Source organism: Miniopterus natalensis, chromosome 1 (genome assembly GCF_054644295.1).
Source record: "Miniopterus natalensis isolate mMinNat1 chromosome 1, mMinNat1.hap1, whole genome shotgun sequence".
In the NCBI taxonomy this organism is placed as follows: Eukaryota; Metazoa; Chordata; class Mammalia; order Chiroptera; family Miniopteridae; genus Miniopterus; species Miniopterus natalensis.
In genome coordinates, this window is record NC_142081.1 from 130,307,589 (window position 1) to 130,333,820 (window position 26,232).

The window sequence follows — 26,232 nt, forward strand, 5'->3', positions numbered from 1 at the left end:
AAAGTGCCTGCTCTCGTCTCTGAAATCTGCTCGACTCCGCTGAAAGCTGGCTCAGAGGCTCCCTCCTCCATCACAGCATTCAGATTCACTGAACCCCACGTAATGACCATTATCTTTCTGCCTCTCAGGCTTCTCAGCTTACAAGACCCAGAAAGGTGGTTTTGTTCCTGCGCTGCTTGGCCTTTTCTATGACTACTTTCGGAGGCACTTACTCAGTTTCTCCACGTAAATAATACTCTCCTTGATACCAACAAGCATGTTTTGTTCTTGCCTTTTTTTTTTTTTCATTTCCCCACAGAATGCTAGGTAATGTTGGGGGGTGGAGGGGTAGAAATAAAATGAAAAGAAGTCATCCTATAGTAAATTATATTGGCTGACTATAACCCACCTGCCAGAATCCTAAAGCACCAGAAAGGCTGGTCCTGGACAACCTCAGAGGAGAGGATGTCCGCCCTCAGCATACCTGCTGCCACCTCCCCATGCCCTTCAGTCCCATTAGTTCCCCTTCACCCCAGGTTCCCAGGCTCTTGTGCCCTCTGCAGCTTCTGAACTCTGCATTTTGAACCCCAAATCATTTTTATCTCATCTCTGCACCTTAAAACTCCTGCCACTTCAATGTTCTTTCCTCGGCGCACGGTCTCAGAGAAAGCATATGATAAACAGCACGTGGCTGCTTAATACTTACAGCTCCCGGCAATAACTTCTCCTAAAATAGGGCCCTTGGAGACACAGTTCCATGTTAAACCACGACCACATGGCATCTGAGGGGTCATGGCGCACACCCCGAGGAAAGAATTTCAAAAAAGGGGACCGAGTGTTCAGAGTGGTGAGGAGGCGGACAGTTATGTTTAGGAGGGACAGAAAGAAGCGCCTTAGAAGGAGGCTGAGGGCCTATGTCAGGTGACGGAGGCGTCAGGAGTGAGCAGCAGGCTGGCAGACTTTGTGGTTGTGCAGAAGTCTTTCAGAAAGGGTGTTTCAGAAGATGGAAGCCTACCGTGGCCACAGGGATTAAGGGGTAAGAGTGGTGGAGAATGCTTGAGACAGGGAGACACCAGACAACAGGGCGGAATTCAGGGAGGCAGATTCTGGGAGAGGAAGGGGTTAAGATAAAGACCACAGCAAACTCTGGTAAGGACAGTTGTCATTTCAGACAGATGACACGAAAGGAGGAGACGAAGTTAGAAGGGGAGAAAATTTAAGGCTGCTCCCAGTGATGCAATCACCCCAATAAAGTAGGACGCTGCCTCAGGCTGGAAATGAGAGGGGCAGGGGTGGGACTGAGAACCTGGGGACACAGAAAAGGCTTGAAGTGTCAGCACCGGGGCTCCAATAAGAGATTCAGTAAGAGACAGAAGCAGACATTTCGAGGTACCACCTAAGGGCCAAAGTTTGAAGAGGAAGTGTGCGATGGGAATTTCCCAGGGATGGAAACTGGCAAGGTGAAACCAGCCTTCAAGGCAAAGAAATAACTTAGTGTGTGAGTTTTAAAGCATTTCATCATTTGTATTTATCCAGAATGGGAGTAAGCTCTTAAATCCTTAAAAAAAAAAAAAAAAACACAAAAGAAGGCAGTACTTCTCCAGGAAACTCTATGGCGGAAAAAAACTTCCAGAGGAGCAGTTACAAATATTTTAGGTGGACACTGTCAACCAAAATAAATAAAAACATGTTTCTAGAAGTCATTGTTTCAAGAAAGACTTTAAATAGAGCCTGCGGTGCTACCTTCTTTGTGTAAATTTCTACCTTTATAGGGCAAATAAACATCAGAGTTTAGTAGAACTTTATTAGCCTCGATATTCTTCAGGCATTATTTTATTGATATTTGTATAAATTCTGTATGAGGAAGAACCTAAAGATGTTTTCCTTCTAGTCATGTATATTAGCATTACTTTGAATGTAAGGGTAGCCTATAGCTACTAGTATATGTTTTTTTAATTAATACACTTAATTTTTTAGAGCAGATTTAGGTTATAGAAAAATTGAGTGGAAAGTACACAGCTCCCACATATCCTTCCCCCCCAGCCCCCATAGTTGGGGAAAAATAGGGGTATTTTTAACATCTTGCTTTAGTGTGGTACATTTATTATAACTGATGAGTCAATATTGATACATTATTATTCACTAAAGTCCACGGTTTACATTACCATATTACCATTCACTTTTTTGTATTGACATGTATCCACCATTATAGTATCGTCGTACCCAATAGTTTCTCACTACCCTAAAAATCCTGTGTTCTGCCTTTTCATCCTTCTGTCCCCCAACCCCCAACAACCACTGACCTTTTTCCTGTCTCCATAATTTTGCCTTTTCCAGAATGTCATATAGTTGGACTCATACAATATGTAGCCTTTCCACATTGGCTTCTGTCACTTAGTAACAAGCATGTAAGTTTCCTCCATGTCTCGTCATGGCTTCAGAGCTCTGTTCTTTTTATTGCCAAGTAGTATTCCATTGTATGGATGTACCACAGGTTGTTTATCCATTCACCTCTTCATTGCTTATAGCTTCTTATTTTGATTTGTTATACTCATTTGGTTTTCTTATGAAAGACTCAATAGATGTAGAATTTTCAAATGTAAGAAAGGGTCAGATCCTCTCATTTTGAAGCTAAGGAAATTGAGATCCAAAGAAGATCAGCCTAGCCCATCATAGCCTAATGCTCTTCTCTAGATCATGCTATCAATCTAAAATTATTAGTAAAGTTGAGATTTCAAAGTACCTAAACACCAAATCCAACTCACAACTCATTTAACTGGAAATTTACCCATTGGATGTCCTACATCTTAGACCCAAGCAAAAGGGGTTGTGCCCAGCCCCTTACTTTAGAAGCCTCCCTTTGGCCACACATCTCCCCCCATGGAATAAGGAGTCATGCCCAGCTGGGCATGGCTCAGCAGTTGAGCATCAACCTAGGATCCCTATCCCCATTCCTAAGCCATGTTCAAGGACCCCCAGAATTCCATACCCAAATACCTTGAAGCATGTATGGACATCTTCCTAGATTCTGTTGTAAGAAAGGGACACGGTGGGGAGCAGGGAGTAGTACAGGCCTTTCCCCAAGTGGCCACTTAACTGGTGCAAGATTTGGAGGAATTCTAAATTTATCACTGGCCTTCTTGGTCATTATTAAGGTATATTCCTCAAGATACATACACACAGACACAGGCACACACATAACACATAGACACACACACACACACATATATATGTATATATATATAGAGAGAGAGAGAGGACACATAAGAATATAGAATATGTTTAATTTTATAGTTGGTGAGCTTGATTTATAACACTTAGAATTTTAGACAAATGGTGTGGGGCATCCATTTGTATTCTTGCTCCAGACCTTGCACATGTTGGGACCATCCTTGAGTTCTGACTATAATACAACTGAATGCTTTCTTTCCTGTGTGATAGAATAGCAAGGCACCTAAAAGTCAACACGGACTAATGAATTCTTATTATATGTAGGTGCAGGGCTAAATAGTCTATGTGGATTATTGCATTTTTTTTATATCTTTATTGATTTCAGAGAGAGGACAGGAGAGGGAGGGAGAGAGAGAGATAGAAACATCAATGATGAGAGAGTCATTGATCGAGCCCGCAACCCGGGCATGTGCCCTGATCGGGAATCGAACCCTGATCGCCTGGATCCTAGGTTGACTCAACCGCTGAGCCATGCCCAGCTGGGTGGATTATTGCATTTAATTTTGGAATTTTAGGTATGGATCAGCTCTCCTTTGTTCTTCAGGGTGCATTTTCCACTGGTTATAATAGAATATGTCCCAAAATAGAGATGAATTCTACTCTCAAATTTCCATGTTATTATACTATAACCTTGGATGCTACAGCATTTATTACACATGCTTAACATATGATACTTTTAAAGGGGTCTGGTATACTTAGATAGTTTGTAATAAATATTTTGATTTTAATTTCATTTCTTCTTCAGGCATTGCAAATCTCCTCCTGTATAAAATTTATCACATCAATTTACCAGGCTTTGAAGAAAAAATAGTAGCAAAAAATGGCTACAATTATTCTTTTCCTCCTTTCCCACCTTATTTTTTCTGGAAAGAAATATATATTCCTGACCTCATTTGCATAACATTTGCCAAGCTCTCTGTATATTTTCAAAGTTAATTGTTATTGTTTTGATAAAATCATTAGCTAATTTCTTTAATGCTCTAAAGTTTTCATTTATCCAATAATACATACACATTTGGCAATTGTTAGCTATATTGAATAGTCATCATTGCTAAATACTTTTCCAAACTCTTTATTTTCATTCTCTTAGCAAAAAGGAATGTAGTCATTCTAAGGGGAAAACAGTGTAGAGGTTAGATCACATAAATTCTAGAAAAATAACTTCTGAGTCCACCTTTCCAGTTCTCCCTTTACTAATGCTAGAATATTCATTCACAAAATGTTCTTTTAAAGAACTATCTTATGTTTTAAATATTGATAAATCTTGACAGCCCTAAGACTTTTGACTTCTCTGAATGATATTTGTGTATGCAAGCACAGTCCTGTGAGAACTATATAACCAATTCTGTTAAATCTATCACTTCAACCTGGCATTTAATCATCTTTCTGTCATATTGTGGACATAGATTTTTATTTTAATGATGCTTCCCTTTTTAGATCTTTCTGTTATTTTGATTCTTTTTTGAAAGAACTATCCTATTTGAATTACTTTGATTAAAAGTGGATTTTAAAAGTATATAACCAGATGACTCTTCTGCCCTGTGCCTGGTTAGACTGTCTTCGGGTTTAAGCCTGCCAGTATCAACCTAGGTGAATGGAAAAAGACAGCAACTGACTTGACATCAAACACTTAGTGTAAATCTCCATGCCAGCACTGCTAATAGCAATACTTGTTTGAAACTGTCAGTGAATCAGACTTACTCCAGACCTCTTTGAAACTGATGTAGGGGCAGAGCGCAAGGCCATAGCTATTCGTTGTTCTTTGGGGAACTTGCTCTTCAGTAGCCTAAATCTGAACAAGGATAACCTACGCCTTTGGCAAAGACGGAGCACATAACCGTATAAACATACGGTGGTAGAAAAATCACTCACTTAACATTTTTAAGTAAAATTCATTATTTACCCTCATTATAAAATTATACCAAAGCACCCTTTAAAGTTTGGAAAATACACAATAGCATTATAAAAAGAAGAAAGTTGTTCCTAGTTATTTCATTCAAAGGTACCCAGAGGTAGAGCTTTTTTTAGTATTTTCTTTCTTCCTTTTTTTTTTTTTTTTTTGCATCTTTTTTCCTTTGGAGCAGTGATAATTTAGTAACTTTAAAATCTTCAGTAGAGTAGGTCAGTTTCACCTCAAAATCATACTGCCTTTTATGTTAAACTCAATCTGTCCCTGAGACCCCTCTCTGCTTGTGAATCTATCTTTCTCGACATGTATGGCATGTATATCATATGTAATAACTCATAAATACAATAACAACAACTGGCCTTAGAGAGCACTTACTATGTGCCTGTCCATGTTCTAGGCACATTACACATTTAGGGCATTCACAGCAACCTTACAAAGTAGACACGATTATTACCTCCGTTTTCTAGATAAGTGTATGAGGTGGCTCCCTTAAGGAGGTTGAGCAACACACCAAGGTCAACAGCTATGAGGTAGGGGAGCGAGGATTCAAACTCTGGGCAGCTTGGTGGCAAAGTGCATAGTCCTAACTGCTATCTTGACTCTCATTAGCGACCTAATCATATCAGGGAAACAGTTTTAAAATTCAGGAAATGCAGTCCTGTTTGTATTTCTGTTATGAGGGAAAATAATTTGTTCGTTAACACAAGGCGACCCCGTGGGACAATTAAGCCAGTAAATACAACTCGAGCCTGAGTTCTTATTGCAAGGTATAAACCTCTAGAAACTTGGGCACATTACTTCTGATATGTACTAATGAATCTATTGAAGGCAGGGAATTTTACTAATGAGAGTTTACAGTAGAAATATAAACAGGCCCTAATGAATGAGTTTGCTGGTCTACAAAGCCATTTCTCTATCTCTTTCTCACACACACAGTCTACATTTAAATATAAAAAGTACATATGTGATCATCTGTTGTTTTTTTAATGGTATATTCCTTACAAAAAAGGCAACAAACATGTTTTTGTAGGATGTTTTAATTTATAGCTTACTATAGAAGAAAGAAAAAGTCTTCCAGGTTCAGAATTGCTCCAGCCTTCTAAACTACAAATATACCTAAGAAACTGAGTGCTGGTGTGACAAACTACCATAGGTATGTAAGTGTACCAGTGGGACCTTTGGGTGAGCCCAGCATCCAGTGTGCCCACCAGGTGTGCTGGCCAAGTGCCAGCTCCACCCCCTCTTGGGTGTTCCTTCCAAACACACAACTTGGGCAGCCCTGATCCCAGCTCTGTGGTCTATTTTGAGACAGGAAACCCCTCCATGTCCTCATGACCACATTGCTAAGGATGTCAAAAAGGCAGCCCCTACAAGTTGTAAGTCTCAACTAAAGCCTTGTTTTGGGGGGAACAGTAAGTAGAAGTAAAGATGTAAATCTTGATGAAGGGGTCCCCACCTCTACTTCTGACACTAGATCAGACTCAGCGCATCAACTGTGTAAGTAAAAACATTGAGAGTCACAAAGGTAGAAAATCCAAGGCAATGTCTTGGTTAAATATAGATCAGAATTATTTAAAAGATTTGGCTTTGAAAACCACTGAAATTAGCACATATGTTATCTGAAAATTGATTTTTTTCCAGTTCTTAGATTAGCAAACTATTTAAATATCCTAATCTTGTATACAGTGATTACCTTCCTTTCTTCATTTTACCAGTATAAATCACTTTTACAGTGAAATTTCATGTAGATATTTCACAAAGAAGATGAATACAAAGGAATTTAAAGTCCCCCTATGGTAAGTGACCTCATATTTTTATAAGAACATAGGAGAACCAGCTATGCAGGTTTTTTTCCAACCAAATGGAAACTGGAAAATTTAGTACTTTGTACACAGAATTGTTTGCAAAAACACTAGGCTATTTTGAGCTCTTGAAGGTTTTTTCTCTCTCTCTCTCTCTCTCTCTCTCTCTCTCTATGTATATATATATATACACACACACACACACACACATATACATATATATGACTTTATATAGAGAAATTATTTTATTTATATATAAATATATATAAATGATTTTGCAAGACTACAATAATATCATTTTTAAAAGCTCCCAAAAATATCACCACAGAGCTTTGAATACCTTTTTATCTATAGAATATCAGTATCAATTATTGCCTTCAGCTGTCAGAAAATCACAGCAAAACTGTCGCTCTTGTATTTATGATCTGGCATAGAGAGTGGCATGCATGCGTAGGTATATTTATAAACTGGACAGCTGATGGATAAATAAATGTTATTGAGTGATATACCCAATGCTTTCTTGTTAGCCAGAGGCTCTTCAGCATTATTCAATGACTCACTTCTCCCAGCGGCCCTAATGTAACTGTACTGTCAAATCCCAACTAAAACTTCACCAACAGGATGGAAATATGATCAGTGTGTTATTGTTTCATTAATAAGATCAGTGGATGAAGGAAGATCACTTATAGAACTCACTCTGAAGACCATGAGTGGTATGAACATGAAGTCTTATAGGAACACTCACTTTATACATCAGTCCATCTGAGTTGACAACAGAGGCTATAAGAATCCCATGCGTTTCCTCCTGCAGGAAACTGGCTAAGTAAGGCAACCTTCCTGTTTTAAAATTCACTTTTCTGCCTAGTCAGTGTGGCTCAGCCTTTGAGCATCAACCTATGAATCAGGAGATCACAGTTCTCTTCCCAGTCAGGGAACATTCCCAGGTTGCGGGCTGGATCCCCAGTTGGGGGCATGCAGGAGGCAGCCGATCAATGACTCTCATCATTGATGTTTCTCTCTCTCTCCCCCTCTCTCTGAAATCAATACAGTCATATTAAAATAAATAAATAAATTTCACTTTTCCAAGGAGCCACTAGGTAGACAAAGTGAAAAAACTCACTGGATGCTTGAACTGGGGCCAGGATCCTAAAGGTTGTGTTCTACTCCAGTGTTTTAATTCTTTTTCAAAATCAGAGATAATACCCTTCTCCCAGCAGGCCTGCTGGCATTCTTTCTAAAAGAATAAGACAGGCAAGATACAAAATACAAAGACCAATCAAAAAGTCATTCTCCTGCCATTCTTGTCTACTCAACACAGTGCTAAATCAGAGTCTATTCTAACCCTTCCTGCTTTTTAGCCCCTGGCCCATGGCAGGATTAATTCAGATGTTAAAGCAGTCAGAACCCTTGGGACACAGAGAAATTTGCCCCCAACCAATAGCTGAGTTCTACTAGCATAACCAGAAGACTACTTAAATGGGAGGAGACCCTCTGACCTCTATTTTATGACCTCCTCTGGGCTGTTATGGTGGGCCATGAGCCCAGCCATAATCCTTACCTCTTTTGAGGAAGGTTCAAAGGGAAGACTCATCAATATTTCTTTCATTTTGCTTCAAATATGCATTGTTTCTAGACAAAGATTTCCCTTAAGAATTTTGCAAGCATAACATCTTACCAATACTTATTTTCTCACTTGGGAAATACTCCATAAGTATTATAATGTGCTCAATAGTCCTAGTTTATTAATTTCATCTCTTCCCCCCAAGAAAAATGGGGGGGAAAATAAATGTGAAAAGTAAACTGAAAATCAGGGAGTCTTTTGTGTTACTAAAGGGAAATGAAGCCAAGGATCTCGCCGATACTTCTCATTTTTCAGAGATTGAAACTGAGGCTCAGGGCTGGTGTGATTTACCTGGCCACAGGCTAGTTAGTGAGAGATCAGAGAGAATTTCCACTCCACACATGCTGTGCCAGCATTGCTCACAAATTCTAAGTGTAGGGCAGATTTGGAGCATCCCATCCCCCAACACCATCACAATGTCAACTTTCACTCCCCAAAAGAATCATTTGCATCAGTTAAAGTATTAACTAGGTCTAAAAGAGAGAGGTCTACACTAGTGAGATGTGGGTCACAGCCCAGGAGACCAGGTTTCCCTCGCCAGCCTGCTTTGCATTTTCTCTCAGCTCAGGATCTGAACAGAAAGAACAGACTGGTGGAGATCCATGTCCCTGTTTTCCTCTCTGTTTCAAGAGCCACAGGACTGTGCAGTTTCTTTCTCTGGGAAGGAGCTGCTGTATGTTTTTCTTTTCACTTTTATTTTTATTTATTTTTTTATTGATTTCCGATAGAGAGGAAGGGAAAGGGAGAGAAATATCAATGATGAGAGAGTCATTGATCGACTGCCTCCTGCACACCCCCTACTGGGGATCGAGCCTGCAACCCAGATATGTGCCCTGACCTGGAACTGAACTGTGATCACCTGGACCATAGGCCTATGCTCAACCTCTGAGCCACATCGGATGGGCTTGTTTTTATTTTTTGACTGGCTTTTAAATTGTTTCCTATAATTACAACAGCTACCAGATATCATGTGCATGCTGAGTGCCACCCCTGAGCTCGCTTTCGACATGTATCAGCTCAGGTAATACTCAAGGACACCCTGTGAGGTGGGAACATTATCCTCTCCATTTCACAAATGAAGAATATGAGGCTCAGGAGAGACTGCGTAACTTCTCCAAGCTCTGAATTCGGGTCTGAGTAAGGGCAAAGACCACGATCTTATCAACTACCCTGAGTTCCAGTTCTTCTGGGTTTGGTTCTACCCTACCTGATCCAGAGTTTCTCCAGTGGGCAAACGTTTCTTTTTGATAGTGACCTGCAGGGTTCCTGGCCAGTGGCAGGTCACCTTCAGCTCTGAGAACTCCCTTTCCAGGCATTTATGAAAGTTTAAGGCTATTCTTTCCATATTTACTTTTTATGACTGGGATTTGGGATTCAGCTTTGGAAAGGTTTATCCATCCTTCAAAATGCAATATTCAAAACCCAAACCCCAGGGCTGCGTGGTTTGTATGTACATTCATTTATGCTAACAGTCCCATTGATGAGTGGATTCCTGTGACTTCCAAACAGCTATCAGAGCCCTCTAGACAAGGGCGAAGATCCTCAAAACAGCACCCTCTAGAGGAAGAACAAGTTTCCCCATCCTGCCCACCCAAGCTGGACTTCCAGGCATGGACTGCCCTTATACCCCTCTACAAAGCCTATGGTTTAGCCAGTATTCACCCAAACCAAAGGCTTAAACTGAAGCAAATGCCATCATAAACAACCAAAGACAACCAATGGGCTTTTTACAGTGTCCCCAGCTTAATATAAAGATGAGAACTGGAACAGGTTGTTTTGGAAGGCTTAGTGTAGAGCCATAATGTCTTTTAGTAGGATTAGGTGTGGCATCCAACATGCTATAAATTTCCATTACTACTTAATTAATAATCACTACATCAGTGTGCTCTTCTTGGAATGCCCATGAAAGTAAACTGACCGAGCCCCATGATTTCTTAGACTCTCTTTCACCGCACAAGTTTGGCCCCTCAACCCCCACCATGGGTAAGAGAGTCTGATTTAGACCTGAGCACTGATGGGACTGCCGTGCCCGGGGCGTGCACAAGTGAGGTTGACCTTTTGCCTTGAGCTGCCTTCCCCCACTTTCTCTAAGTCCAAACTGACAATTAGTAAATTCTGAAATTTCAGACTTTATAGGAATTTGTAAACATCATAACAAAGAGAATCTTTCATCTGAACACTGTTATAAATGGTCTCACTTTAAGCTTTTATGCCTTTTACTCTCCTGAATACTTAGGAGATCCCTCCACTGTGTGTATACAGGTGATCACAGTTTGGGGTAAAAAAGCGAAGGTTAGAAGCTGTTCATCTAGTACTTAATGGCAACAAGAGCTCAAGGGAAGGTGTGCTAATGAGAAAGCAGATGTGTGCTGATGAGGCAAATGATCAATCTCAAAGTATGTTTGAAATACCAATACTTGGATTTATGTCAGCAGAGAATTTAGGCCTGCTTGCAAGAGAAAGAGTGGGCTCCAGAGACTTCCTATCTAAAGTCAACTTTGGAAAAAGCAGGATGGTGCTTACCTTTACTTGAATTATTGAGATAATTGCCACAATACTGGGTTTCCCCAGCTCTGCGGAATGTGTAACAGGCAATGTATGTCACTTGTCAGACCAGAACGCTGTTTCTACAGTGACCTGGTATGCCTCGAGGCCACAGTTAGTTTCACATCAAAACTTAAAGGTTAATTCTGTTAAAAAATCACCCAGGTGAGGTTTTCAGGTGCAAATTTATGCACAGACACGCCACATGTGTCCACACTTTACGGATTACTAATTCTGTGGTTCATGGGGATTCTAAAAAATCAGGGCAAAGTGCTATGAATTTACTTATTGAGGACATATTGTCTCACATAGTGGGAGGTGCTCAGGCTTACTGGAATCGTAACCACCTCTAAAACTCTGACCACACCCTGAAGATTTCAGCTGATGGCTGCCACTAAAGGGCCCCAGCTCTAAAAACACACATGGAGTCCTCCTTTAGGGGCAACACACCCTTAAGCTGTGGGTTGTCACAAGCAAAACCTACAGTGGAGAGAATTAAGGCTGTACTTGATTGTAAGCTCCCTGAAGGCAGGACTGTGTCTCACCCTGGAGTCAGGGCCCCCATTTGTGTTTACTCTCTTGTACACTGTCAATTTCACAGGTACACAATCAGCACCCACTAAGGTCCCAACACCATCCCAGTCAGGCAGGCCCGTCCAGTGGGACCCTGCATCGTACTGTGCTTTGTCTGCTGAGTCCTAGCATACAAGCAACCCAGCAAGCATTCTACAGGCTCCCAGGCTTCTGGGGGTTCAGAAACGCTACAGATCAGCTAAATGGTTTTTTATCTTTTTATAAGTGATCTGACGACAAAATTGGTTCCTGTGAATCATCTACATCCATTTAAAAAGTACTGCTTATGCCCTGGCCAGGTTTGCTCAGTGGTTAGAGCATCAGCCCTCAGATTGGAGGGTCCAGGGTTCAATTCCGGCCAAGGGCATGTACCTAGATTGCAGGCTTGATCCTTGGCCTTGGTTGCGGCTTGAGCCGGATCAATGTGTTTCACATCGATGTTTCTTTCTCTCTCCCTTCCACTCTCTGCAAAAAGCAATGGAAAAAATATCCTCAGATGCGGATTAAAGGAAAAAAGTAATGCTTGTGTCTTTTTTTTTTATGAAAGCTAAAGATTGGGGCTGTTTTTGTTTTTCCCCAGGAAAACCTCTTCTTTGTGATGGAATTTCTCAACGGAGGAGACTTGATGTACCACATCCAGAGCTGCCACAAGTTTGACCTTTCCAGAGCCACGTAAGAGCCCTCTAAAGGGCTTGGGGTTTTCCATTGCTCTTAGCAGTTTCTATGTCCCCTCAGTGCCCACAGAATACTCTCTCTTTCCCTGTGGCATTTTCGTTTCCTCACCCAGCACGGCTAACTCCCAGGACAAGGTAACCCCGAGAATATGTCACACGAGGCAACCGTGTCCCCAGTTTGAAGCTTACGTTCTTCTCAGTTTTATCTAATTTCTCTGTTTTTGAAATCAACAAGTTAGTTTTTCAAGGAGATGCCCCAATGCCTCAGGCTTCTAAATGATATGAGCATGGAAAAAAATGTTTGCCCTTTGTAAAGAAAGCAGCCGAATGGAGCACAGATCTTAAAGGCGGTCACGGGATGGAGCTTCAGCCCAGGCCTTTCATGGAAAGGTCAACGTGAGCCATAAAGCATGTGGCTCCCGGGCATGAGAATTAGGAAACCGGGAGGGGCACTTAGTCTGAGAATAAACCTTCACCTTCTTGGGCAACACTGAACGCCAGCAAAGTTGAACAGGCTGCTGGTGGGACTGCAGCTGAGGGCCCCCTGTCACTCTTCATCCCCAGCCCCGTGGGCCCTCTTTCCTGAGTGGTAAAACCACAGTGACATTAAAAAAAAAATGCCACCAGGTCCATTTAAAAGTGCTGGGTACAGACTGGCTTTATTTCTTCAATCCTCTCTCACTCGCCCTTCAGTGCTTTGAGTGGCTGAGTGTGAGCTGAGTTGAAAGATGGCCCTGTTCCCCAGCTCCTGCAGAAACCTTGCTGCAATGGCTGTTTTGTGAGATCCAGTGAGTCACACACTGCTGATCTCGTGGCCTCCAGGAGCCATCCGAACACTACCCAGAGATAACTGTGTGGGGTATCCACAGCGGAGAAACCATCAGGCATTTTCCACATTGGAGAGGATGCACTCAGTCCAGCTCCCTGCCCGCCCTGTAAGCATGCGAGCCGTCAGATGGGTGCTGTCCTGTTTGCCCTCACTGCCCCCCCCCGGGGGGAGGTGTTTGCATTCCTCCCTGGGGTCAGCAAACCTCTCTTCCAGGAAGTTCTCCCCTATCCCTAGCTTTAGTCCCACGGCTACATTCAGATTCATCTCCTCTCTGTCCCTGAAGATGGAGAGCCCCGTGTCACCTCCCATCTTTCATCCCCTTTCCTCCCTCTTCAGGCTCTATTTCTTGCACAGGAACAAGTCAGTTCTATTGGGAATGACCCTGCATACAGGTCTAAGGGCTCCAAGCAGAGTTTAAAATAAAAGGGAAAATTACTTTCCTATTATACTATACTATTACGTTTAATGTTTGTGTATGTTTTATTAGGAAAAAAAAGTGATAGTTTGAGCACTGTCCTTTAAAATATAAGAATGAGCACCTGCTGCAGGTAGGACTAACTTAGGGTACCAGCTCTGCTTCATTCTCTCAGGGACGACAGCTTCCTTTTGAAATGGTGTGCACACACGAAATGATGTGTGTGCACACAAAACACAAAGCTGCATGTGCACATTCAGCAGAGGACTGCACAGGGCACTCCCTGGATAAAATGTGGGTTTGGTTTTGTTCTGCTGATGCATTCATGGTGAACCCTGACTTTCCTTCCCTCAGGTTCTATGCTGCTGAAATCATTCTTGGTCTGCAGTTCCTTCATTCCAAAGGCATTGTCTACAGGTAAATGTTACCTCTGAGACAAATACTGCACTCGCTGTGTTTCCTGGCCTGGTTAATGTAATCACTGTGCTTAGTGCCATGAAATGCCCAGGGTGTTTTTGGGGCAGAAAGTTTCACACCCAGGCTTCCTGCCCATGCTGATAACACGGATGATGGTTTAATAGCAACCGAGTAAGAAATTCCAGTCTCAAGAGCAATAAGGTTCTGATCTTATTTTGTTCTTTATTCTGGTCCTGACTATTTCTCTTCTCTCCTCCATTGTTCTCATTCCTTCCAGTACTCTGCTTTCTTTCTCTTTGACATCTTGCTGCTTTCTCAATTCCGTCTCCCGCATCTCGTTTTTGCCTGTATTTGCTTTGGGACACCTAGAAATGTTGATCGAATGGTCTCCTTTTGGGTGGGGGAGGAGGGGAGAGGGGAGGAGGGGAGCTCTCCCCGAACACTCAGACGCACCGATGGAAACCTATAAGGTTACACCTTGTAGAAGTGCACAGAACAGCCCTGTAGCCTCTTTTGTGAGCCGATGTCCAAAATTTCTCCACTGTACACCATCATTTCACATCCTTCTTAGGTGAAAGCCACTGTACTTCAATCTCCTTACTTCTTTCCTCAAAACATAGTTGACACTTATTTAACATACCAACCCTCAAAAGCTTACTTGACTGGTTTCTGACTCACTGAAGATTAAGAGGAAAAAGTAAACTTAAAATAAGAAAGGAGCTAGGCAGGAGACTGGCTGACCTGCTGGAGGCCAGCACAGCGAAGCGGTGAGAGGGGACAGTTGAAAACCTGACATAAAGGGAAAACGCAAGACAACTAAAAGGATCCAGGAGAGTAGGATCATGTGCTCTTCTGGGGAATGTTCACAATCCTGACCTGAGGTCGTCAGTAAGGGTTAAGTGATGGCCCACATGGACTGTTGACGTCAGCAGCTCTGTGTAATCCAGTCCAGACGCTTCCCTCAGGGATGGTTCATACTGAGCCCTGGTGCTCACGGAGTTGCTGACAATCCGCCCCCGGTGATCTCTCTCCTTCCAGAGGTGCAGCCAGGGGAGGGCTGCCCTGTTTAGAGTGATGAGACCACCCCTCACATGGCAATCCTAGTTTAACAAACTTGTAATTATTAAAGCGAGGTTTTGCTTTGCTTCTGTTTTCCAGGGACCTGAAGCTAGATAATATCCTGTTAGACAAAGATGGACATATCAAAATAGCGGACTTTGGAATGTGCAAGGAGAACATGTTAGGAGATGCCAAGACAACCACTTTCTGCGGGACCCCTGACTACATCGCCCCGGAGGTAGGGATGGCTGTGCAGCGCCCCTTCCCAGCCCAGCATGCCCCGGGCCGAGCACCACTGCTCCACCCTCCCTGAAAATCAGAACATTTTAAGTATTTTGGTTCAGGATTTGAATTTGTTTTTCTGAGTATTGCATAATTACGGCCACACATAGGGGCTGCTGTTATTATTTTATGGGGAATGGTACTCATGCTTAATTAGATCATCTCTCCAACACTTGAATGGCACCGCAGGTCCTTTCAGTCATGGCTCCTCCCCACCCCCAGCCTTAAAATACCTTCACTCTGCTCAGGCCCACCAGAGAAAACAATGGGGAGAACCAGGTGGGCCCTGAGCAACTGCCTGAGTAAGTCCAGAGGCATCATTCTGAGACCAGAAAAGCCTACAGTGTGGTTTCTGAGCTGCCACTGTGTGAGCATGGGGAGATTGCTGGCGTGCACTGATGTGTTCCCTCTTCTGGGAAATGAGGACAATACTTATGTCACATGTTACTGCAAAGTTAAAAACAACAACAACAACAAAAACCTTCTAAGCCCCCAGAAGAACCGCATTTGCTCCGAAGGCATCCATCCATCCAACCCTTCCCTCCTCGCTCCTTGTTACGGAGTCGCGCCAGCTGCCACCCCGGGGCGACCAGTTTCCCCCTACGGTGCAGCCTTTCCCATTGCGTAACACTTACCATCACTGCTATTTTATCTTTGGATCTCCCTGCACTGCTGGCTGATTGCTCTAAAGTCAGGGGCTGTGTCGTCTTCTCTTTTCAGTAAGTTCTTACTTTGAAATAATTATAGATTCACAAGATGTTGCAAAAATAGTACAGAAACGTCACCCACATATACCCTTCACCAGTTTGCACCAATGGTTACATCTGGTATAACTGTGGTACAGTCAAAAGCAAGAAATTGATATTGGTACACGGTGTGTATAGTTCTACACTATTTTGTCACATGTAGATTAGTGTGATCTTAATCACTTGTCTATCCAAGGACCAAGTTCAGTGCTTGGCACATTAGGTGATAATAAATAACCTTTGGGATGAATGAACAACCATATTAACAAGTGTGTGGTGATGGTTGTTTGATAGACAGTGTCGGACCTCTGATTTCCTGGGTAAAACAAATTTAGAGCAAATCCCTGTCATTGCCAAAGGAACTGAGGCATCTCGACTCTAAGAAACATGTGGCTTTTCCCTGTGCTGATGTGGTATTTGATTTTGACTTAACCTTGTTTAAATGCAAGATTGGCCTCTGGTCAAAAAGAAATTACCATTTTTAACTTTCCTGTCTACGAATGCCTTACGCTACTTCCTCTCCTTGGATCCTTCTTTCCTCTACATCTTCCAGATCTGGCTTCGGCGACTTCTGTCTGCGTAACTTCAGTCTCTTTCTCTCGTCTCACCTGATTCCATTATTGGTTCCTCTTTTCTTCCTACTGTATATTCTCCAGGAGCAACTGTATTTGTGATTGTAGTTTTAACTCCAACATCAGTATGGCTGGGCCAAACTACTTCTTGCTCTGGACCCATACGTCCCTGTTCCTGTTTGAAATTTCCAATTAACTGTCACAGGCCATTCAAACAAAATAGGTCCCAAACTCCTTTCTCTGTTGAACTTGCCCCACCCCACCTAGCCTTCTCCTTTCTTGGCTAATTGCCACACACATCCATCCATCCAGTCACCCAGCCAGGACGCTAGGACTCATCCAAGTTCCCTCCTTCTTTCTTACCCCTCCCAAATCCAGGCACTAAGACCTTCTAAATTTAGGCCTCGGGGACTTCTCAGTCTATTCTCCCCTCCCCAATCTTGTGACTGAATTAAGAATGTCCCTTGATTCCTTCCCAGCCCTCAGAATGAATCCCTTTGCTTCAATCCCCCATACTTCTCCAATTCCTTCCCAGTCCTTACTGTTGGTACCCCACTCCAGGCCCTGGGCATCTTTTGTCTGGACCCCAGCGATGCCTGGTTTTCCTCTCCATCACCATCCAACTGATAGTACATCTTCTTTATATATTTTCAAACGTCTGACCTGCCCCCTCATCCTTTAAAAAAAGCATCCCAGGATACGTATACTTATTATATCTGAATCATACACTTTTGCCAATATAGCCTGTGTGTTATAACACATGCATAGAAAGAAATATAATCAGGTTGAACTGAGGATGCAATAGTTTTAAATAACTAAATTTTATTATAGTTATTAATAGCACAAACATATTTGTGCTTCATTAAAACAAGAGTAAATAACCAAAAGACCAGGCTTCAGAACATAGTTTTCAACACACTAACTAGGTGACCTCAAGTAAAACATGTAACCTCCCTCAGTCCAATCACTTCCTTTGTTGGTGATAACAGGGCCTACCTCCGAGGCTCTTATAAATAAAACATACCCTGTATGGAAAACCCTAACACATATCAGCAAGCATTTGCGGGCATTCTGTTTTAACAGTATGTAATTGAGGACGAATCTACATTTTTTCTCCCTAACTTAAGATTGAAATTCTTCGTTAACATCACCAAGCCTTAGATGACTTAATTTCCACCACAGCTGTCTCCTGTCCTCCAAATTTCTTTTCATTTTTCCTGCCAAATAAGGTTGTTTACAAAGATGTGATGCTCCAGGGGTTTCTGGTTGCTTGGGGCTCCCCCTCGTGGCAGACCCTGGGAATTGCGTGTGAACCAGGCCCCACTAAAGTCAAATTTACCTGAACTGATTGTGCCTGTGTGCACGCCTTCATTTTCTTTATCATCCTCCCCGGGTCTACTTTTAGATTATTCCTTACAGAAACATTTATTTTTTCTAAACTTTAAAGTGAACTTTAGCATTTAAATATTGAGCTAAGGCTAGTGGATAGCATTTTATACTGGAAGTCAGCAGCAGATTGCAAAATTCTGTTTGCAACTTGATCTTTTTGTTAATCTTCACCCAAGGATTTTTTTCCCATTGACTTTGAAAGCGAGTGCAAGGGAGGTAAGGAGAGGGAGAGAGGCATCTATGTCAATTGGTTGCCTCCCCCACGTGCCCCAATGAGGGCGGGGGTTCAAACCTGCAACCCAGGTACATGCCCCTGACGGGGAATGGAACCCACGACCCTTGGGTGCGCTGAGCCACACGGGCCAGGTACCAGTTCATCAAGGCAGATATTTATCATACAGCATATCGTCATTTCCATATGGCAAAGTACTTTGTCTTTCCTACTTTTCACTGGAGCCTCACAACAACCCATGATAAACTACTCGGTAAGGGACTAAGCCAGAAGTAGAACCTGCAGCATTCTGTTTGGCCTTCATGGCTGTCTTGTTGTTGTTTGTTTAATAAGCCTTATGTTAGAGAAAATTTCACAGTATGTCTGAGGCTCACTCCAAGTTGCCTCATTTCGCAAGGACAGGCTTGAGGTCAGGTAGGGGTGGGAGATGGACACTATGCACATTACTCTCTGCATCAAAAAGTTCACCGGCATCAAGACATGCAGCTTTCCTAGAAAATACTGAAATGTCTAGAGCTGTAGTGTCATTTTCCTTTACTAAGCCCATCTGTACTATAGTTCTACCATTCATTCCAAAGGCCCATTTACAAAGGGGGAAGTTCCATCTCAAATAAGGAATGCTACAGTAAAATGACCTCGGTGTGTTTGTGTGTGGCTCACAGGTGAGCTAAGCCTTAAATTGCAGCATGGAAAGGATGGCCATCCCAAGAGGGTCCCAGTCTTGCTTTGTAAACTTGCTATTTCTGTACTAGTATCCCTTCTCCATTTTGTTTTGGGTGATAAAGCAGCTTCCCCAAAACCATCCTGGCAGCAGCAGTCATGAAAGACAGGATTTTCTCTACTCCATTTAAAATTGTGCTCCTACTATGTACTGATTTTTTTTAAAGAACAGTTTCTTGATTTTTAGAAAGAGAGGAAGGGAGATGGAGAGAGGAGCGTCGATGTGACAGCTCCTCCTGCACACCCACCTCTAGGGATCAAGCCTGCAACCTGGGCATGTACCCTGACCGGGAATCAAACCAACAACCTTTTGGTGCATGGGATGATACCCAACCAACTGAGTCAGGGCTGTGTGCTGATTTTCATTGTAAAATATACATACCATAAAATATAGGAGCTTAACCATTTTTAAGAGTATAATCAGTAGTGTTAAGTACATTCACATTGTTGTGCAACTTATCTCCAGAACTTTTTCCTCTTGCACATCTGAAACTTTATACCTATTAAACAACAACATCCCATTTCCTCCAGCCCCTAGAAACCATCATTTCATTTTCAGTCTCTCTGATGTTGACTACTCTAAGTACCTTATGTAAGTGGAACCGTGCAATATTTGTCTTTTCGTTACTGGCTTATTTCACTTATCACAATGTCCTCAGGTTTCCCATGTTGTATCATGTGTCAGGATTTCTTTCCCTTTTAAGGCTGAATAACATTCTACTGTATATGTAAACCACACTGTAATTATCTATTCATCCACTGATGGACCCTACTGTTTTAGAGAAGGTTACAGCATGGTCTATGGGGATGAAAAGCATTGAGCAAAGTAACATGTGCACTCTCTATGTTCCAACATTTAAAAGGAAGTTGCTGAAAGGCCCGAGTACAAAGCCTTTTCTGCGAGAAAGTGGATTGGTAAAAGGGTAGAAATCTTTTTTAAAATCAGGCGGGATTCCAGACTTTTAATCTCCTTCCCTTAAGAATAGACCAGACCAGATCTACTCAAAGCACAGCTATCAAGGTATACATAGCGCTTCCAGATCCAATATTTGAACAGGTTGGTATCCTAGTCTGTCTCTTGGCATAGTCACAAGATTTGACTCTCTTAGTTGTAAACCATGACTAGTTAGGAACTAAGGAATGGACTTGTTCAGATGACCTCTCTGGATGTTTGATTACCTACAGAAACTTTATGCAGAAACTCAGGAGAGTAGAAGTAAAATATATGGGTTTAGCGAGTCACCTCAGAGGCACTGGAGAGCTGGGGTAGATACCAGCTTTCTTAGGTCTGAATCGACTGCCTAGGCCCTCACATCACAGATGGGAAATGAAAGCTAATGACACTCAGAGTTCAGTTGTTTCTCTCAAGGCCAGAGGAAAAGTAGAAATTGAAACTCAAAAATGTTTGCTCAATTTTAGCCCACTCATTTGAATCCAATCATTAGTATCTCAAAAGATACCGTTTTCACCGTGATCTTTGTTCAAACTACATACTACTATCATCACCATCAGTTATTTACTGAGTAGCCTTGAAAAAGCCATGCAAGGTGTTCACTCATCAACCTCACTTTTATTCATTACATCTCCACCTTTTGGTCACACAGATCCTGCTGGGTCAGAAATACAACCATTCTGTTGACTGGTGGTCCTTTGGCGTTCTCCTCTATGAAATGCTAATTGGTCAGTCACCTTTCCACGGGCAAGATGAAGAAGAGCTGTTCCACTCCATCCGCATGGACAACCCCTTTTACCCACGATGGCTTGAGAAGGAGGCTAAGGACCTTTTAGTGAAGGTAAGAAATGAAGTCGTGGAGACTTCTTCAGGTTAGTATTAGGTTTTCTGATCAGTATTCCCATTCACTTCTAAACTCGGATTTATACATGGTAGAGGAAACAATAATTGTATGGAACCGAATTTAAATGGAATGCTCACCGTCTCTGCTTAACTGAGGCACCAATATGATGGACATTAGATAGCAATAAACCCTCATGTGCATAATTTACAAAAGAAATGTCCAGGAACCACTTCCAATGACTTTTGGATGCCCTCACTTTGAGATGTAATTAGTCCATTGAACAAGCATAATTTGTGGCTTAAAACTCAACTTTTGTTTCCCCATAGTCCCTATTAAATCTATTCAGTCCAGCTCATCTTCCCTTGCCCCTGGTTGAAAACTTAGACAGGATGCATGACTTTTCTGCTCATTCTTAGGTTAAAAGAAAAACCACTTGTTACTGTTAAGTCATAAAACACCACCTCAAATGAGAAAACTGTTCAGCCCAAGGCATAAGTCATCACATCACTATTAACTCTAAAGCAAAGACTCCTGCTCCCTCTCCTCTGCCCAAGTTTCTGCCTGGCAGCACTCACCTTTGGAGAAGGGAGTGTGGTCATACTGTGTGTCTTTGTTCACTTCCTCTCCTGCTCTGGAGTTTCTGTTTCAGACCGTATCAGCTTAAAAGCAGGGAGAGGGTGGAGGAGAAAAAATAAGGAGAAAAAAACTGTTCTTATACGGCTGGGTGGCTTCATGCTTTTTCAATTTGGTAGGTTGTTAAAGCCAAGACTTTGGTGATGCATCCTATTAGGGTTTGGGAAATCCCTATCACTGGAGACATTTTTGGCTGAAGCCCTTGAGATGAAGGCTGTTCAATGCATTCCCCAGCCCGGCTCTTGTACCAAATCCTAATTCAGCTGCACTCCATCCCACTGGGACTTCCCCTGCTCATTGCCTGCTAAGCAGTGTTTCCTAGGCAGACCAGCTCCCTGCCACATCCCTTTCCTGTGTCCCCTGGAAATCTGATACAGTTTTCACCCTAAAACTCAAAGAGTACAGGCTGTCACCATCTTAGCAGCAATCTCCAGAATTCATCAACAACTCAGGAGTCAATGTACAATGCTACAGATGTGAACTTGACTCTGAGAATCACTAGCCATGAACCAGGAGCTCACAGGACAAACCAATATGGAGACAGGAGCAGCACCTGGGAGCCATCATTAAAGATTGGGACTTTATGCAGAGTCCCAGTTTACCTTTTTTGAGGATGCAAGATACCATCTACAGTATATTACTGTAACAAGTTGTAAATACTGAAAATAAATCATGGCAATACAACATGCTGATTACAGGTAATAATAATCACCACCTACATTTACTGAGCCATCCCAGCAACTCTCTGGATCAGAGGCTAACAAATCTAAAAGAAGTAGACCAAAAATACAGGTGTTTTGAACAAAACAGTGTTTTGATTTCTGGCATCTCAGATCTCAACTAGCTAAAAAAAAAATCATTTAGGGAAATAATTTTTAGTCTTGCTCTTCTTATATTGCAAAGGGAAATAGGATAAGGTCCTTTAACATTAGAAGCTATCAGTGAATTTTAAATGTAAACTTAGAAAAAGATTACCAGGCCTATCTTTTTTCACTAGTCTACTTTTTTCCTCATGAGGAACTACCAGGAATTAAATTTAAAGGGCAAACACTTCTACCTCTCTCATACAATGGACAGCTTGCCTAGGGTATTTGAAATGTTGAGGCCACTCTGGGGCTCCCCCTGAGGAGACAAGATGGGGAATCTGAAGTGCTGACAAAGCCCCCATAAAATACTCCCCACCCCCACTTCCCTCCAAGGCTGGTGGTGTTTAAAAGTCTGAGCCAGTCAACTCAGCTTTCACTTTTTCTGACTGTGATCCAAACAGCAATGAACTTAGAAAGCTCCCCAACCAATTAAATTCACTTTTAATGAGTGAACAAAACACATGTAACTGAAAGCTGATTTCAAAATTAACCAATTGAAAAAGATAGTAGCCTGCTTGCATGGCTCAGCGGTTGGGCATCGATCTAGGGTCGAGGAGATCTGGGTTCGATTCCCAGTCAGGGCACATGCCTGGGTTGCAGGCTCAATCCCCAGCAGGAGGTGTGCAGGAGGCAGCCCATCAGTGATGACTCTCTCATCATTGATGTTTCTGTCTTTCTCTCCCTCTCCCTTCCTCTCTCTGAAATCAATAAAATTAAAATTTTAAAAATGATAGTAAAAATAAGAGCAAGATTATAATGTAAACAATTTTCTTCGCATAAAGCCAAGTCCAAACATTATTACAGTTGCTACATTTATTTTACACTCAGCTTCTGAAGTACTTAACATGAGGTACATTAGTTGGCTTGGCTGATGTAACAAAATACCATAGACCAGGCAGCTTAAACAACAAAAAATTATTTACTCACAGTTCTGGGGGCTGCAAGTCCAAGAACAAGGTCCAGAAGGGTTGGTCTCTAGTGAAGGCTTTCTGTCTGGCTTGCAGGTTTCCTTCTTGCTGTGTCTTGACAAAGCAGAGCTTTCTTTTCTCACAAGAACGCTAATCCTATTGGAGTAGGCCCCACCCTTATGACCTCATTTAACTTCAGTTACTTTCTTACTCCCAAGTACACTCACACTGGTAGTTCGGGCTTCAAGTTATGAGTTTTGAGTGGATTCAGCTTAATCCACAGCATGAGGGCTGCACTGAGAAAGCCTGAGCCAACAAAACCCACCAGAAAACGGAACCAAGGAAAAAGCCTGTGGGCTGTCTGGAGGCCCTGGAGCTACAGTTGTAATCCACCTTCAGCTGTGGATGTTGCATAAAGCTGAACAGCTGTGCTTCCCAAACCCAGCTCCACTTTGGGACCTGGGAGAGCTCTTGGCAAGGAGTAAGGGGAAGGAAGGAGTAACTGGGGCCAGGTGGAGTTAAGCAGAAGTTAAGTCCCTGGAAAGATGCTGAAAGCAATGGTTTCAAAGGAATGAAAGACTGGGTAGGAGGACAAGATTATTCCCAGTTGGAGGAGAAAAGATGAAAAGTCATGTGTATGGGATATTACTCGGCAATAAAAAGGAATGAACTATTACTGATATACTGAACAACTTGAATGACTCTCAAGGACATTGTGCTGACTAAAAAAAGCCAATCTCAAAAGGTTGCATACTGCCCAGCCAGGCGTGGCTCAGCAGTTAAGCATCGACCTAGGATCCAGGAGATTGGGGTTCAATTCCTGGCCAGGGCACATGCCCGGGTTGCGGGCTGCAGCGGATCAATGACTCATCATTGATGTTTCTCTCTCTTGCCCTCTCCCTTCCTCTCTTTGAAATCAATAAAGATATATTTTAAAAATTTAAAAAAAGGTTGCATACTGCATGAGCCCATATATGTAACATTCTTGAAAGGATTGCATTATAGAGATGGAAATAAGGTTACTATTATCAGGGGTTAGGGATAGTGAAGGCAGGGCATTGACTATAAAGGGATATCCCAAGGGAGAACTTTGTGGTGATGGAATAGTTCTATATCTCATTTGTTTTGGTAGTTATCCAGATCTACACATGTGATAAAATGACATAGAACTAGACACACTGAACCATACTGTACCAGTGCCAGTTTCTTAGTCTTGAGATTGTGCTATAATCATGTAAGATATAAGCATTAAGGGAAACTAGGTGAAGGGTACACAGAACATCTCTTTTATATTTTAATGCCCTGTGAATCTATATTTGTAGACTGAATGTGCCCCCCCCCCCAATTCATAGGTTGAACCCCTAATCCCCCAATATGATGGTTATAGGAGGTAAGGCCTTTGGTAGGTAATTAGGTATAGATGATGTAATGGGGTAGGACCTCCATGATGGCCTTGATGCCCTTATAAAAGGGGGAAAAGTGATCTCTCCCTCCAAGTGAATTCACCAAGGAAAGGCCAAGCAAGAAGGTGGACATCTACAAGCCAAGAAGAGAGACCTCACCAGAAACTGACTATGCTGATACCTTGATCTTAAACTTCCAGCCCCAAGAACTGTGAGAAATAGATGTCTGTTTTTTAAGCCACCCAGTCTATGGCATTTTGTTATAGCAGCCCAAGCATACTAAGACACTATAATCATTTCAAAATAAAAAGTTTAGAAACAAAATCTAAGGCTAAATATCAGCAAATTTAAAAAATATATATATATTCTGCAGAGTTACAGCAGCAAGAAAAAGATTTGTTGCTAGAATAGAAAATAAATGTGGTTAAATGGAGCAGAAACCAAGACAAGATAAGGAAGGGAAGAAAAAGGACTCATTGGTGCAAGAGGTTTTAGATCCATGTGGAAGAGTTTGGGTTTATTCTTTCCCACGTGAGTTAATAAAAATTTCATGTCCTTGCTCCATGAAATGTAGCTCTTGCCCATATTTTAGCAACTGGGCTGATAAAAATTAGTTTCCATCTTGCAATATTCTGACCGTAAGAACTTGCTTCTAGTTTCATCTGTGCTCCTCATTTTCTCTGTAACTTTTATCTAACAGCCCCCACATCCTTGAGCTCCTTTTTCTGCAAAAATCAAAGGTAATATTTCTGAGAAACTTCCTCTTGGGAAATATACCTAATGTTGTGAAACCCGGGAGCAATGGGTCCTCTGGAAAAGCTGAACAATGCAGCATTTAGTGGCATCTGCTGCACCAGCAGTGTAGGTGCCAGACTATCCCCTTTAGCCCCCATGGCACATGGGTGCGTGTAACACACTGAGCAACTGCACATCAGAGGAGGCTGCACTCCATCAAGAACTACAGCTGTGCCCTGGCCGGTACTGCTCAGTGGTTAGAGTGTTGGCCTGTACACCAAAGGGTCAAGGGCACATACCTGGGCTGCAGGTTCAATCCCCAGCCCTGGTCTGGGCACATGCAGGAGGCAAACAATCGATGTGTCTCTCTCACATCAATGTCTTTGTCTCTCTCTCTCTCCCTCCCTCCCTCCCTTCTATTCTCTCTAAAAATCAATGGAAAAATATCCTCGGGTAAGGATTAACAACAACAAAAAAGAATTACAGCTGGAACACTGCAGCACAGTTGACTATTGCCAAAGACATGCCTCTTTCTTCCCCATTTATTCATCCAGGATGTCCTGTCCATTTGTTTGGAAAAATGATGGAAAACTAATGATCTTAAACAGAAATGCCTCTCCTTTTTATAGAAAAGTGTATCTGAGGAGTGGACAGAGAGACAGAAGATTCCAGTGTCAGGTGCTAAGCACAGGGAGGGCCTTCCTCAGCAGCCCAGCACCGCTTTCTTACCTAGACAGTTGAATAAATTTAAACAAACTCTAGCTACATCCTGGCCATTTATGTAAGCAGTGTACTATTTCCTATCAATGTAAACCACCCTTTTGACAGCTTTTATGAACAAAAGCAAGAATTTCTACATGAACATTTATTCCCTCGATGCAAATTCTCTAACACAGA

General features: G+C 42.3%; 1 protein-coding gene across 1 annotated transcript in view; it reads left to right on the forward strand.

Annotated features, from left to right (window-relative positions):
* The window catches only part of PRKCQ (protein kinase C theta), a 71,780-nt gene that overhangs the window by 40,335 nt on the left and 5,213 nt on the right, over nucleotides 1-26,232 (forward strand). Inside the window, exons 12-15 of the mRNA XM_016219777.2 lie at nucleotides 12,240-12,331; nucleotides 13,932-13,994; nucleotides 15,153-15,291; nucleotides 20,599-20,787. Coding sequence (XP_016075263.2) covers nucleotides 12,240-12,331; nucleotides 13,932-13,994; nucleotides 15,153-15,291; nucleotides 20,599-20,787 — 483 coding nt within the window. The remainder of the gene's footprint in view (nucleotides 1-12,239; nucleotides 12,332-13,931; nucleotides 13,995-15,152; nucleotides 15,292-20,598; nucleotides 20,788-26,232) is intronic.